Source organism: Capsicum annuum, chromosome 6 (assembly GCF_002878395.1).
Source record: "Capsicum annuum cultivar UCD-10X-F1 chromosome 6, UCD10Xv1.1, whole genome shotgun sequence".
Taxonomy (NCBI): Eukaryota; Viridiplantae; Streptophyta; class Magnoliopsida; order Solanales; family Solanaceae; genus Capsicum; species Capsicum annuum.
Genome location: NC_061116.1, coordinates 221,303,547 through 221,318,147, shown reverse-complemented (window position 1 = coordinate 221,318,147; position 14,601 = coordinate 221,303,547). Strand labels below are relative to the sequence as shown.

The 14,601-nt window shown below is 35.4% G+C and overlaps 3 protein-coding genes across 3 annotated transcripts in view; 1 reads left to right on the top strand and 2 right to left on the bottom strand.

Annotated features, from left to right (window-relative positions):
- The window catches only part of LOC107875577 (zinc finger protein BALDIBIS), a 5,943-nt gene extending 4,211 nt beyond the window's left edge, over positions 1 to 1,732 (top strand). Inside the window, exon 3 of the mRNA XM_016722343.2 lies at positions 148 to 1,732. Within this exon, the coding sequence (XP_016577829.1) occupies positions 148 to 1,213 (1,066 nt within the window). The 3' untranslated portion in view covers positions 1,214 to 1,732. The remainder of the gene's footprint in view (positions 1 to 147) is intronic.
- A 4,586-nt stretch (positions 1,733 to 6,318) lies between these two features.
- Positions 6,319 to 7,402, bottom strand: LOC107874635 (fasciclin-like arabinogalactan protein 11). Its single transcript, XM_016721397.2, has one exon. It carries the CDS (start codon positions 7,256 to 7,258, stop codon positions 6,509 to 6,511), a length of 750 nt encoding a protein of 249 aa, XP_016576883.2. The 5' UTR covers positions 7,259 to 7,402; the 3' UTR covers positions 6,319 to 6,508.
- Positions 7,403 to 8,383: 981 nt separating this feature from the next.
- On the bottom strand, positions 8,384 to 13,845 carry LOC107875578 (probable pyridoxal 5'-phosphate synthase subunit PDX2). The gene is made up of 7 exons (XM_016722345.2): positions 13,550 to 13,845; positions 13,326 to 13,453; positions 11,505 to 11,592; positions 10,657 to 10,730; positions 9,494 to 9,685; positions 8,839 to 8,936; positions 8,384 to 8,765 (listed from the first exon to the last, which is right to left on the bottom strand). The coding sequence occupies exons 1-7, from the start codon at positions 13,599 to 13,601 to the stop codon at positions 8,642 to 8,644; spliced, it is 756 nt and encodes a 251-aa protein (XP_016577831.1). The 5' UTR covers positions 13,602 to 13,845; the 3' UTR covers positions 8,384 to 8,641.
- Positions 13,846 to 14,601: the final 756 nt, after the last annotated feature.

Genomic DNA, 14,601 nt, shown 5'->3' with positions numbered 1-14,601 from the left:
TATATATATATATATATATATATATATATATATATATATATATATATATATAAATGGACTGTCCTAAGATTAGTCAATTTAGGAAATAAATGAAGTAAATTAACTGTATATGAAATTTAATGCAACTAATTTGAAAAAAATGAACAGAAAGGACAGCTTTATAACACATCGAGCATTTTGTGACGCGTTAGCAGAAGAAAGTGCAAGATTTACATCAGTTCCAAGTACAGCAAATCTGAATTTCAGAAATGAAATATTGCTGAATAGTGGATTTGGTAATAATCTTCAGCATAGTGGAAATCCCCAATTTGGTTCTAATTTATTTAGGCCTGAATTTATGGGACTTGGATTGGACCCTGTGATTAGTCACCAGCAGCAGCAGCTCAATAATGTTGATGGACATAAACCAAGGTTACCACTTTGGTTGGACAATAATATGAATCCGAGTCCAGGTAATGATTTCTTAGTAGCATCATCAAGTTCTACTACTAGCAACTTGCCACATCATGAATTGGTTCAAATCGCGGGGCATAACAATAATCAACAATGGTTCATGAATGCTGGTGGTGGTGATGATTCTGGGATTGGCTCATCCTCGTCTCAGCTTCCTTCACGTGTATTGTTAAAAGAGGAAGAAGAGAACAAAAGAAATTTGTCTGAGACAATAAGTTCAATGTACTACAACAGTCATCACAACGAAACAACAGCACCATCAGCAACTCATATGTCAGCTACTGCACTTTTACAAAAAGCTGCCCAAATGGGATCAACAAGGAGCAATTCAGCCCTCTTTGGCACTGGATTCGGGCTGATGGGCTCGTCTTTTTCTAAAAGCAATGGACAAGGACAATTTGCTGCACAGGATCAGAACTTTAACGGCTTAATGATGAACTCTCCATCAACAGTTTCATCTCTGACTACGAATATCAGTAATCAAGGAAATAGGCTGCTGTTCGGGGATATGAGTTCGAGTTCATTAGAAGGTGGTAATGCAAGTGCAAAGAACTCTGATCCTTTTAATTTGATGTCGCGTAATAAAGGAAAGCAAGTGAATCTCAGCGGAAATGAACCAATTGAAGGCGGCTTAACAAGAGATTTTCTCGGGGTAGGAGGGAATGAAAGTAGACCATTTTTGTCAAAAAATGAGCTAGCCAAGTTCGGGAACATATCCGGTTCAGCCATGGGACTAAGTGACTATAGTGGAAGTCATTGAGTGTCATGAGTTCAACTGAATCCATTATTTTCGACTCTGATCCAAATATGCACACATATGCAAGAGTTATGTATGTGTATAATAAAATCACACTCATTCTGAATCCAAAGTGAATTACTCAAAAGGTCCAAACTTGTGGGGAGCTATTATGTCAAGTGTTTTCACTATAGTGGAATGATACAATGTTCAGAGTGTGAAAAAAGTTGGAAGAAGCTAGGCAAAAAGCTTCAATCTTCATGAGAGAGAGAGAGAGAGAAAGCAGCAGCAATTTTGAGAGATCTTGTGAATTGTCAGAGAAAAAAGGGTAGGGACCACTGAATGATGGAAGAGATTTGTTAAAAGGGTCTTGACAATCACAAGTCAGGCTTTTTTTTTCCTCCATTGTGCTACTTACTGCTTGTAGAAATATTTCTGCCTTTTTGTAAGTTTTTTTTCCTTTGAGTGTTCAATTGCTTACTGCATACCTGTGAACTCTCCAGGCTCACTGCCATATTAAGAATCTTTTAAGACTTTTGAATATTTTTGGTTGGTATTTTAATTTACTTGTATCTCTTTTTTTTTTTTCTAAATTGTTCTCCTCATGTTGATCATGCTTTGATCAAACACTAATGGAATTTGGTCGCTAATCTTTTGCTAAATTGCTTGTAGCTAATGGAATTTTCTGATGATCCGTTGCTGAATAAGATTAACGATGAATCTTGCTATTTAGCTACAAAATTTGTGGTCGCTAGTTCTTGTTTTTAGTAGTGAAAAGGGCGGCCATCTTGGACTTTGGAGTAGTAATTAGTTTTTCTACTCTATTAGTTATATAATCTTTAAGTTGTGGAAATTAAAGCTAGCATGTGTTTGTTTTTTGTATCATGTATGCATATAGTTAAAATCCCTAGGTAGGAGTAAGTTCTCCTTCTCCATACATGACCTCCAAATCTCATTTGTGAGATTACACGGAGTTTATCGGTGTTATTGTATGCATTTTGTTCAATCTATAAAGTCTCAGGCCAAGATTATCCTCTATCCAGATAGATATGTTGCTATGAACGACTCCGGAATAATTATATTTTCCAAGAAACTAAACCAGGGAAGTGTAACTTATTTATATACACTGGCATTTTAATTAAAAGACTTTTAATTTACACTATCGATACTGTAAGTGTAATTTTCCCTGTTGTAATGTATGTTGTTTATTATATTTTGCAGGTTTATTACCATCCATGTTTGAAATAAATAGTTACATATAATTATCTATTAAATAACCCATATCTCCTAATTAATTCTTTTTATGTGTATAACTAGTTAAGCACCGAAAAGCCTGATTTGCCCAGAATCATTTAGAGCTCTTGATTTGATTAAGTTAATTATAATTTCTGATGAGGAAGATATAGGTTTTGCCTAGGTAAACCGATCGAGGAAATGTGATGGATGGGTGAGATTTCTTTATTTTTAATTAGGGATCTCGAAGTCAAAAAAAAATAAAAAAATGGAGAAGCTTTATATCAGGAATGTATAAATATACAGGATGATTTAACTGCAAAAGTTAAAGGGTGAAAATGTGGTCACCTAAGTTAAATGAGGTCTATCTCTTTAATTTTAAGCTTGCTAACTCGTTTGTCTGTTGCTTTGGCAGCATGCGGCTATATACAGATATCAAAATCATACCAGCTATTTCTCAAGAGCCAAAAGACAAATTTAAAGCACTATAGAGCTATTGTTTAATTATATTTGTCAATAATTTATCTCTCTCTATACTCTTAAACCAACAACAATAAATATCCGGTGTAATCTCATAAATGGGTTTGGAGAAGGTACAATACACACACATCTTTACTCGCCATTTCGTGGAAGTGGAGAGACTATTTTCGAAAGACCGTCATAATTGTGAGAAAGAAAAATACAACAAAAGAAAAAATATGTCAATTAATAAGAAAGTGGTATTGACATAAAGGCAAAGCTATAATATATCATCCTAGGGGTAAATTAATTATTTTCTTATGCTGTAGGCAAAACTACGTCTTTTACTCTTAAATATGCATATATATGAATACGTAATTGTTACTACTTTTAGTTTTAGTATGTGCTTTATTTCAAAATTTTATGAAAATGACATTCAAATGCATGACCAAAAAATCAATTAAATAAAACTCTCATACTCAAAACACAATTATTCTTTTAAGAAAATTGGAGGGTGGCATTTCGGCTATATATAAATCCATAAATATACTTTAATTAGTATTTAATTTGTTGATCCTCTATCTTTTTTTCTTGGGCAATTAATTAGATCATTTAATTTGTTGATTTGCTTCTCCTTAATTAGCTGAGAACGTATGTGCATGAAATCATGCATGGAGATTCATACAAAGTTAAATTTGAAATAGAATTTCGAGGGAATGTGTGTGTGAATATGTGACAATGAGAAAGCCCTAGTCCCTACCTTAGAGCATATAATAATTATGACATTTATCAATAGAAAGGCTTGGAACTTTGAACTAATTGTCAAACTAGGTAGTCAAAGCTAACTACTTGTATTAGGTAGCCTCGGTATGCACTTTCATTCTGCTGTCTAGGTTAGGTAAATAATGTTCCACTTCTTCCGTTTCAATTTATTTATGATAATAGGTGTTTGTTCATGAGAATTTTTAAATTTTTTTAAGAAAAATATTTTAGTTTAGTTTAAAAAATGAAAATATTGGTGTATGATCATAAATATTATTTCACTTTAGTGAAAATAATATTTTGAAAAAGTAAAAATAAGTTCACTCCTATTTCTCTCACAAAATTTAAAAAATAACTTTAATTTATATTTATGATCAAATACAACACTAACTCTAACTTTGAAAAATTATTATGTTCATGGCCAAACGCGACCTTCATTTAATTAGGTACAGAGTTTTTACAAATGATAGCTTTTACATTCTTGTTGTTCTATTAACTAAAGATATGTATAATATAACAAATATTTTTTGATCTTGTGGTATTACTTATAAATTTTACAAGAAATCAAAGAGTTAACAAAACTAGGGAAGCTATGTTTTCTTAAAATTAAGACAACTAAATTGAAATTGAAAAGTATCTTTTTTTTTTTTTTTTTTTTTTTTTTTTTTAATTTTTCGTTTTAGATGTTTGATTCTCCCTTCTTCTTTCTTTCTTTCTCTGAGTTCTCTTTTTCCAATTCATTCGTTGACGTGGCTCCTTAAATCACATAAAGTCAGTTTAGGTGGACAGCGATGACTCATGGATATAAACATGGATTGTATATGTTTGTTAATTAGTTGAAAAATAAAGGGAAGTATGATAATTCGAAAATGGTCCAGCCAAAGTGTCTTATTTCTCATGAACTCTGACGAAGAGAATAGTTAAACAACTCACTTTTGAAGCAGTATTTAAGTACATTTAAAAGCATAAATATTAGTAGTATTTTAAATATTATTTACAAAAGATACAATCAAAATTCAAACATAACTCTATCTTGAACTCCAACTTCATAATGCCTCCGCATGATTTCTTCCCTACCTTTCTGATTGGGCTAGGAGACATATCAAACTGATATTCTTCAAAGCCCATTGGACCTGTTTAAAAACTGGGCTATATTGACCAGAGTATATGTAGAAAAGGATATGATGGGCCACTATAAATATTGGGCTTTAATAAAGATGAATTATGGAAAAATAACATAGACGTACACCTTTAACTTACTAAATTTACACAAATTCCCACCCTTATAAAATAATTACAAAAATTTTAATTAATTATGTCTCTTCGTTGGATGTATCGGGAGCTAATTATGTATCTCGACATACCCAAAATCAGAAAAATGTATCAGGAGCTACTTTTGTATCTTTACAAAGGAAAAAATGTATCCTCGACAAATCCAAAATCGAAAAAAAAAAATGTATTGGGAGTTAATTATATATCTTTACAAAGGAAAAAATGTGTCTTTGTTGGATGTGTCAGAAGCTAATTGTGTATCTTGACAGACCCAAAATCTAGATTTTCAGTAATTATGCAAAATACCGAGATTTTTTATAACTAAGCTGCAAACTATCAGGATTAGTGTTGTTTCACTTCTGTTTAGGTATTTAATCACTTTTACCTTGTTTAATTTTAGGGCCCGCTATTTTACAATAAGGTAAAAAATTAGGAGCTAATCTTTACTTGGCATTTAAACTTGGTTGCCACTTATGATAATACATACACTCCGGATGGCAACAGAGAAGGATTATTCAGGCTCCACATTCCAGTAGAGCACATGCACTGTTGTTTATGTGACAGGATGGCCATACAGAGACACATAGAGTACAATGGACTAGCTAGCGCCCATATCCGATCCCTTCAACTTCCTTGAAGGCACGTATCAAGAGGAATCACTAGCAACAATTTAAGAAGGAACTAACTGCAGCTATATAGGGGGAAGCAGGCACGTATCATACATGGAAGGCAAGAAAATGGAGATTGTATGGAGGGAATAGAGTAACCACGGGGTCATTTGGTAAAACGGATAAGAAAAACAATTTCGGGATAAAGTTTGAAATTAACTTTATCATCCCATGTTTGGTATAAAGTGTTACTTAATCTCGGATTATTTTATCGTGCCATTTGTACTAAAATGGTGGGATTATTATCCCATGGGAAGGAGGGGTAAAATTAATAATCTCATGAGATATCCTTACTTATTCCATGAGTGTACCAAACGACCCTTGTAACACAGTATCAGCACAGATAAAGCAAGACTTTATCCATAGAATAGATATATATTTAGATTGTCTAGACAGACTCAAAAGAGCATTACTTTGATTGACAGATTTTGTAATTAGAAGACTGTCAGAGGCTTATTTCTCTTGTTAATGGTCGTAATATTTACATTAATTACCCAAAAACCTTTATTGGGTTAGCTTATGTGTTTTGTTGCTTGTCAAGTCAAAAATATGATAAGAGGCAGAATGAAATAAATGGTATATCAAACTAGCGGCAGTCGAAAGATCTATCATTGAAATTTGAACTTGTGACATCATCAATCAACAATAATATGTTGTTGTCCAATTACTTTGATCGAACCTAATACCTATATATATCAGAGATCTCATTTAATAACGCATAAATTTAAGATACGATTGAAAAACAGAGAAATGTACATTATCACCTCAAAATTTGATTCATATCAAACAGTTGAAAAACGATGAAACGAAAATGGCGGGAAAGAGAGAGAAAACAGAATTATTCAATCACAACGGTTTGATCCAACCCTGAAATCATCATCACTTCCAAACAGTATGATCACAGCCGTCAAAAACATTTAAAGTCTCACAACCAAAACACAAACCAGAAAGCTCCGATCACCAACACCACCCCCCCATTCAATCTATCAGCACCCGATTTATCTGCAGGCGGTGCATCATCACTCCCGGAGCTCGGACTTAATGCTGCTGCTGGAGACTTCTTCTTCAGATTCAACGTAGCAGGAGCTGGAGATGGTGCTGTCGCGGGAGAGGGAGAAGCAAAGATACTCATAGGCTGAAGCACTTTGTCCACTTGATATACTGCAAGCTCACCATCGGTATAAATAGTATTCGACACAGTAGCATCCACGATTCCAGTAGACACATTCACTTGATTCCCCGAAGTCGTTACATTTAACGGGAAATCACCAGGACTAGTGTCTCCAGCTTGTGTCCTTAACGGATTGCTAACAGTTTGAAACTGTGACGTTGAAATAAAGCTAGGAAGAACATGAAATTGCACTAACTGAACTTGTTGTTGAGAACTTAGTGTATTGAGAGTACCCGCTTCGAGGCTCGAAAATGCGTTGTCAGTAGGTGCAAAAACAGTCATTCCTTGTTTAGAATTGTTTAACTGTGTGTTGATCTGATCGCCGGCTTGAGTGGTTTTTAAGAGCCGGATAAACGTGGTGAATTGACCAGCTTTTTCGAGTATTTTTGTTATGTTGGTGGGGCCTGATGGAGCGGGAGCGGAGGCAGAATTTTGACCGAGGGTAAGAGTGCATGAATGGAGGGAAATTGCTAGGAGGGAAAGAGAGAAAATAAGGGGACTCATTATTTTTGTTATGATTGTTTTCTTGGTTCTTTTCAAGAATGGATGATTGGGAAATAGAGAGAAATTGGACTTGGGAAATTTGAATTTTGAAAAATGATTGGTGCTTGTTTATGATAGGGTAGAAATAGAGGGGTTTTATGGAGAGGAAAATATAGGAAATTTTGTATGGTGGGTGAGAAGTTGGAAGTCATATTAGTAGTAGTATAGTATCCTTCAGTTTGGTGGGAGGTTAAGATTTTATTTTGTTTGATGGACTTATGTTTTTATTTATACGCTGACAGTATAAAGATACACTTTTTTAATAACTGTATTGTCCAGGTCAGCTTACACGCATCTCGACTAATTTCAAAGAATACCTGTCACCTTTCACCACCAACAACAGGCATTAGTTAAAAGATATTATAACATGTTAGTTATCATTACTATTATGTTATTATTATCAATGTTCATGGTAGAAATTTGTTTGTAATTGCTTTATAAGTGACATGATTGTATAAATTTACATATTCAAGTATAGAATTTAAGATATCAGTACTTATTTAGTTACAAGCTCTGATTAGAATCTTCCAGTTTTTGTTATTGACCATAATTAGAAACATATGGGGTTGGTTGGAACTATTACAGCTGATAGTTTGCTTGGAAATACAGGAAAATTGGAGAGATATGAAGTTGGGTTTGTACAAATATATAAGTTTTCTATGCTTCCTTTGCCTACACTTATTAGAAAATTAATCAAGGCTATGATTGGCTTGCCACAAACTTAAAAAGAAAGTTTTGTTTACGTTTAGTGCAGTTCTTGATCATGTGTGCCCATCCTCTTCTGTTGGTTACTTATAATTCATCAAACTCTAACTAGCATTGGCGGAACCAAAATTTTGCACTAAGAGGTTCAAAATCTGAAGAAGTAAACACACGAAGAAGCCAAAAGGGGTTCAACATCTAATATGCATGCATAATAAAAAAAACAAAAAAAATTAGACACTGTAATTTTCCGTCAAAGGGAGTTCAGATGAACCCCTCGGCCCTACTTGGCTCCGCTGCTGCTAACTAGGCCCTTTTTTGTATTGTATAATAATTTAAATTGAACGGATATTTCAAGGAATAAAGGTGCACCAAACTCAAAGAGACTATCAAAAAATTTCTATAAACTACTTTTTGATTGTAATTCAATGAATCAAGATCCTGAACAAAAACAGGAGGAAGACAAACTTGAGCTATTATGTACAGTGATTTAAACAGCAACATCTAGTGTCCACTATGGGCTGCATTTTGGATTAACTAACTACAATTCAATGGGTAGGAATTAGAAACATTAGAAAATATGGGTAGAATCCTTCGATATTTCATAATGGTTTTCCTTCATTTGTAGTAATTCTCTTTCTGCTATTGAAATATGGGAAGATCAATCATCGCTCGGCCTGTGAAGGTCAGATCCACAGACGATGTGGAGGCGATAGCAGAAGTCCCGTCTTCAGTTTCCGGCTCCATCTTCAAGAAGTAGCTGTGCCTGTTATAGAAATGATGATATAATTGAGTACAGTATATATGAGCCATTTGTTTTAGCAGCAGAAGACGCTTACCACCGAGTATCTGCAGTTAACTCAGGGTGAAAAGCAGTAGCTAGCAAGTTCCCTTGCTTTACAGCAACAATTACTTTCTTTTCAGACTTGGTTAACTCCTGAAGCATCAAAAGAAAACGACGCTTAGTTAATATTCCAAACAAATTGACAAAGTACCAATTATGACCAACGATGATATATACTAGAAACTTCAAGTATATTATCAGCAGTGTTCTTTTTTTAAACAGGTAGACAGTCAGGTTAATCTGAGGTTGCAACCTAAGCTTGGCGGTTTAGCACACCTCCAGCAAACAGCAAAACAAGCAGACTCCAAGTCTTAATGGCAGTATGAAATTTCACCAGTGACAAAACATTATATGGACATTGGAAGTTGTCTACTGTTTAAATCTTTTTGCACAAAAAAATTCGCACGAGATACCTTTGATCATAAGTATTCATAAATAAACCGTGGCTGCAAAAGTTATCTCATGCAAGGAAAGGAAGAACGGCAAACACAATAATCATAGAATTAGTTTTAGCTTACAATCAACCAAAAAAAGCATATCACAAAGGTGAATGAGTGAGTAGGAATGCATTGAGAACGAGTATATCACTTATAAAGGATTCAATAATCATCGCACCTACATAGGCACCAATTCATAAGATAAATGAAAACCTCTTCACTCTGAATAGCAGGACTGGAGCTAGCAGTTTCAGCAGACGAGACAGGGATGTCCGCTAGCACTTTGACATCTGGTCCTACTTCAATAATTGCAGGAGCACGGATAAAGACAGCACGGCAACTAGGAGGACCACCTTCTTTAGCTGCAATCTCAGGAATAGGAAGTTCTGTCTCAAAGCTTTGAATCTGTTTGATTCCAACAATTCAAATGCTACGTTAGAACACTATAGCTGATAATTTTTGAATATCAGAGGTCATTACTATTGAGGGCATAGAGAATGCGTCCGAAAAAGGTGATGATTAGACGAGACGAGGATCACACATTCTGGTATCTCTTCTTTGGACAAAAATGAAAAGGAGAATAATCGGACAAGAGTTATCGAGTATATAAACTGGATTTCAGCTAGACTGAAGGCATGTCACTGATTCCTTCCAAATCAGCTAGACAAGACATAATGGTGCAACCTTCCAAGTTTTCTGTTTTTCCTCTGATAACATGTAAATTACCTGTACTTGGTTCCGTTGAAGTCCAAAGAGCATCAAATAAACTGCCACAGATATGGAGCAGCCATATAATCAAGAAACATATACTTCCTCTCCCAAAGATTTACCCATAAAAACACATACATCGACTTTAATTATAAGAACCAACTTCCAACTCACTCATCATAGAATAAACGAGCAAAAACATTTTAGACAGATTTTCAGAAATTGCATCCAAGGTTCAACTTCACATATTGAAGCTACCACAATTTGAATTGGTAGAACTACCAACCGCCACTGACAACTATTCTAAAACATGCTTCCTTTTGCATGTCCTAATACATTATTTTCTTTTTTCAAGGAGAAAAATGACCCAATATGTTTTGCTGGCTTCAATATATGACAATATCTACCTTCTACAAGATAAATCAATATATTAAGCCTCAAGCTCAAAGTAGTTGGATAACCAAATACGTTGTTAGACCTACAAGACCTCTTATTCATGGACTGATCATTGATGTATGTAGTATATCTGTATGTAGCTCTTATATTCACAGTTATCAATCCCAAGTATTCTCTAATTGAAGTGCTAAGGATGTATGTTCTCATTGAGCATCAACTTCCTCTATACTAGCCTCATCATTGTGACATTGAGGAGAAAACCACTCCGTTACCTGGCTCCCAAAGAAGTTTCTGTGAACAGTACAATCAAGACCCCCAATCAGTTCCTGTCCTCCAGTTTTTTGCCCTGAGATAAGAAACCACAAAACATACCAGAAGATCCTTTCATGATTAAACACTAGGAATGGAGAAACAAAACAAATGTATCTGCCAAATCAAAACTAATAGGGGAAGCCACCTTCTACTGAAATCCTATCATTTGCAACAGTTGGGTTCTTATATGTAAGAAGAACACGCAAAAAGATCATACCATTAAGAAACATATGCTTAGCCAGTTGACAATTCCTCCTCTGGAGCACAATTAGATGTAGAAGGTTGTGTATCGTTTCAAAATCCTCATCATAAGGAAACAGGAATACTAGTCCAGACAATGAAATGTTTCTTTTTACTGTATTTCGAGAGGGAGGGAAGGGCATGCTACTCCACAACTACATTGGAATAGAAGGAAAAGCAACAAGATCCTCAAATCCTCACGATTTGTAGAATTCAAAGGTGCTTTTAGATTAGGCCACAGATTTGATTAAAAATCTGTAGAAGTGGAAATCTTAAAAGCACAGCATTTATCAAGAATTTTGGCAATGAAGATGAAATACAAAGCTTAAAGAGTGTTGAAAATAAGAAGTCTGTAAACATGGATGTCCAATACGGGGCAAAACTCATGGCTCAACTTTAATTCAGTCCTATGCTTTCTGGAAAATACTATGCTGAGTTCCACAAGTCTAGCTTAGCTTATAATGCATCTGGCATAATATCACAAGGGGGAAAATAGAAAATTAAACACGAAAGATAGAGTGAAAAACAGTTTGCTGAAAATATGTGCATGATCGAACTGAATACCCACCAGTTGCTTTATTTGCCAAGAAGATAAGGCCTGCACATGTACCCCACACTGGATTTCCCATTTTAACAAATTCACGCAAAGCAGGGAACTACAATTAGAAACCAAATAAGTAACATGGTAATATGCAATCGCAACCAGAATAACAAGGGGTAATTGCAATTAATTGCCGCCAAAAGATTATAAGTTTAATCCAATAACATGACAAATAACAAGGACAGTGCACACAAAGACATGGCCTAGTGCTCAAAGAAGCTAGAAGAGACCAAGGTTCAGATCCCAGCAGAGGCAAAAAGCAATGAGTGATTTCTTCCTGTCTGTTTAAGCTTTGATGCATAGAGTAACCTGGTACTTATGTTGGTAGGAGGTAGCCGGTACCTAGTGGATTAGCCCATGATCGATAGAATGATAATTTATGTTGTAACAACAATTAGAAAAAAAGGAGATGATTTGCGGGCAGCCAATTCTACCATTGAGCGGTTCAAACACAAGATTCAATTTTGCATATATTTTATGCTTTGTTCCCAATATGTTCTAGAATGCACCACAATCGAATTAATCAATCAACTTCAATCGATGCCAATTTGGGTTTGGCTATAAATACTATGCATCCACTCGAGTCTAATCAGGGCATCCATGTAACATGTCCTTACAAGGACACTCCTACTAGTTACCATCAACCTACCTCAATTCTCCTCATTTATTCAGGTCTTGGATTGTATATGCTAGGCCAAGGACTACGGGGGTGTTTGGCCTTGAAAAGTTTTCACTTTTTTCTGGTGTTACAACTCTAGAAAACACGTTTGGCCATAAAATTTCATAAAATCCCGGAATTCACTCCAAATTATTCACAAAAATGCAGAAACAACTCCAATTTGTATTCATGTCCAAACACAACTCCAATTTTCAAATATCATTTTACTCTTTGAAAATAAAAGCTACTACTTTTTTGAAATTTCAAAATGAAACATCATGGCTAATCGCCCACTAAATGCTCGAAAATTAAATAAACAACAACAATCATTTGTTTCTTTTCTTGAGGGGTTTCAATAAAATTCTATAGGCCTAATAAGACATAAGCAGTCACGGGTTCAAGCCTTGGAAACAGCCTCTGGCAGAAATGCAAGATAAGGTTGTGTACGATACACCCTTGTGGTGGGGCCCTTCCTCGGACACCGCGCATAGTGGTAGCTTTAGTTTGGAGGGGAGCCTTGGAGTAACTGGTAAAGTTGCTGCCATGTGACCAGGAGGCCACGGGTTCAAGCCTTAGAAACAGCCTCTGGCAGAAATGCAAGGTAAGGCTGCGTACGATACACCCTTGTGGTGGGGCCCTTCCCTATATACCGCGCATAGCGGTAGCTTTAGTTTGAAGGGGAGCCTTGGAGTAACTGGTAAAGTTGCTGCCATGTGACCAGGAGGTCACGGGTTCTAGCCTTGGAAACAGCCTCTGGCAGAAATACAAGATAAGGCTGCGTACGATACACCCTTGTGGTGGGGCCCTTCCCCGAACACCGCACATAGCAGTAGCTTTAGTTTGAAGGGAGCCTTGGAGTAACTGGTAAAGTTGCTGCCATGTGACTAGGAGGTCACGGCCCTCATGGGTTCAAGCTTTAGAAACAGCCTCTGGCAGAAATGCAAGGTAAAGGCTGCGTACGATACACCCTTATGGTAGGCCCTTCCCCGGACGCCTAGCTTTAGTGCACCGGGCTGCCCTCTTTTTTCTAGGCTTAACAAGACATGATTCCACAAAAATTGTATAGGCTTAATAAGGCATGATTTCACACAATAGTAAAGACATCAGGCACGAGGTGGAAGGAATAATACCAGGTTGTGGTACTCTGCTAGTTTTGCCATGGTGGTGCTTTCCCCTCCTGGGATGATAAGAGAAGTAACATTCTGCAGCTGTTCTGGCTTCCTTATCTGAACACCTTTGACTCCCAATCTCTTCAGCACTGTCAAGACAACAAGTGAAAAACAAAACTTAGCAACTTGAACCAATTAGAAACGCAAAAAGGAACATGAAAAGAGAGAATTCTAATGATTAGGACCTGCTATGTGTTCATTGAAAGATCCCTGCAAAGCAAGAACCCCCACAACCATATTTTTCTCTACACACAACAAAATTGCTCGACTACTATTACTGTTATGCAATCAAGAATCGGTAAAAAAAAGGAGTTCTTCTTTTTTTCAAAAATTGACAAGGTGGAGGGAGAAGATTCGTGTCCTGTTTTGATTCACCAATATGAAAATTAGAGGGGAGAAAGAGACTGACAATATGTGAACCTTAATATCCACCTGAAGTTCAGTTTATGTTGGCGGCCACATGTTGGATACTCTCTTTTGGGACCTACGAATCTTGCTAAAGGTCTTTTACTTTAACGTCATTATTCTAACTATTTCGAAACATAGGGTTGGAAAAGATTGACCTGCATTACTTTTTAATTCAATAATTTTTTATTTTTTTAATAATATTTTAATTTTAATGTATGTTTAAGTTGATTTAACTTTAATTTAAGGCTGAAAGATTCAAATATTTCTTTATTTTCTTAAACTCTGTATCAAGTTAAAATAGATTATTCTTTTTTATGAAACGGAGGAAGTATAATTTAAATTCTTTTTAGAATTTGAAAAACTTTAAAAAGCTGTTTTCATAATTTTGATTTCAAATCATTTACAAAAAATCAAAAACAACCTCACTTTATATGCATGAACCGTATTCATTGATAGTAGTATTTTAGGGCTGAAGTAGAATTTTCTAATTAATTAATGTATTAATACGAAATAGTAAATGATAGGGGAAATTTTGTTATATTATTCTTTGAATATATAATTGATACAAGAAAACCAAGGAAGCATCAAAACACACTCCAAATCAGTCTACTAATCTTAAGGATCCGAGGACCTTTTGGAGATCACTCTCGGATTCGCTACCGACAAGAAGAATACAAGGTACAGTGGTGTATATAACACCAAAGCAACAACAACAACAAGATGATAACAATATGACACAATAATAAGATGAAAACAAGTCACGGCTTCACTAAAACACAAGAACAAACGGATTCAAGTTACAACACTAACAAGATTACAATAAGATAAA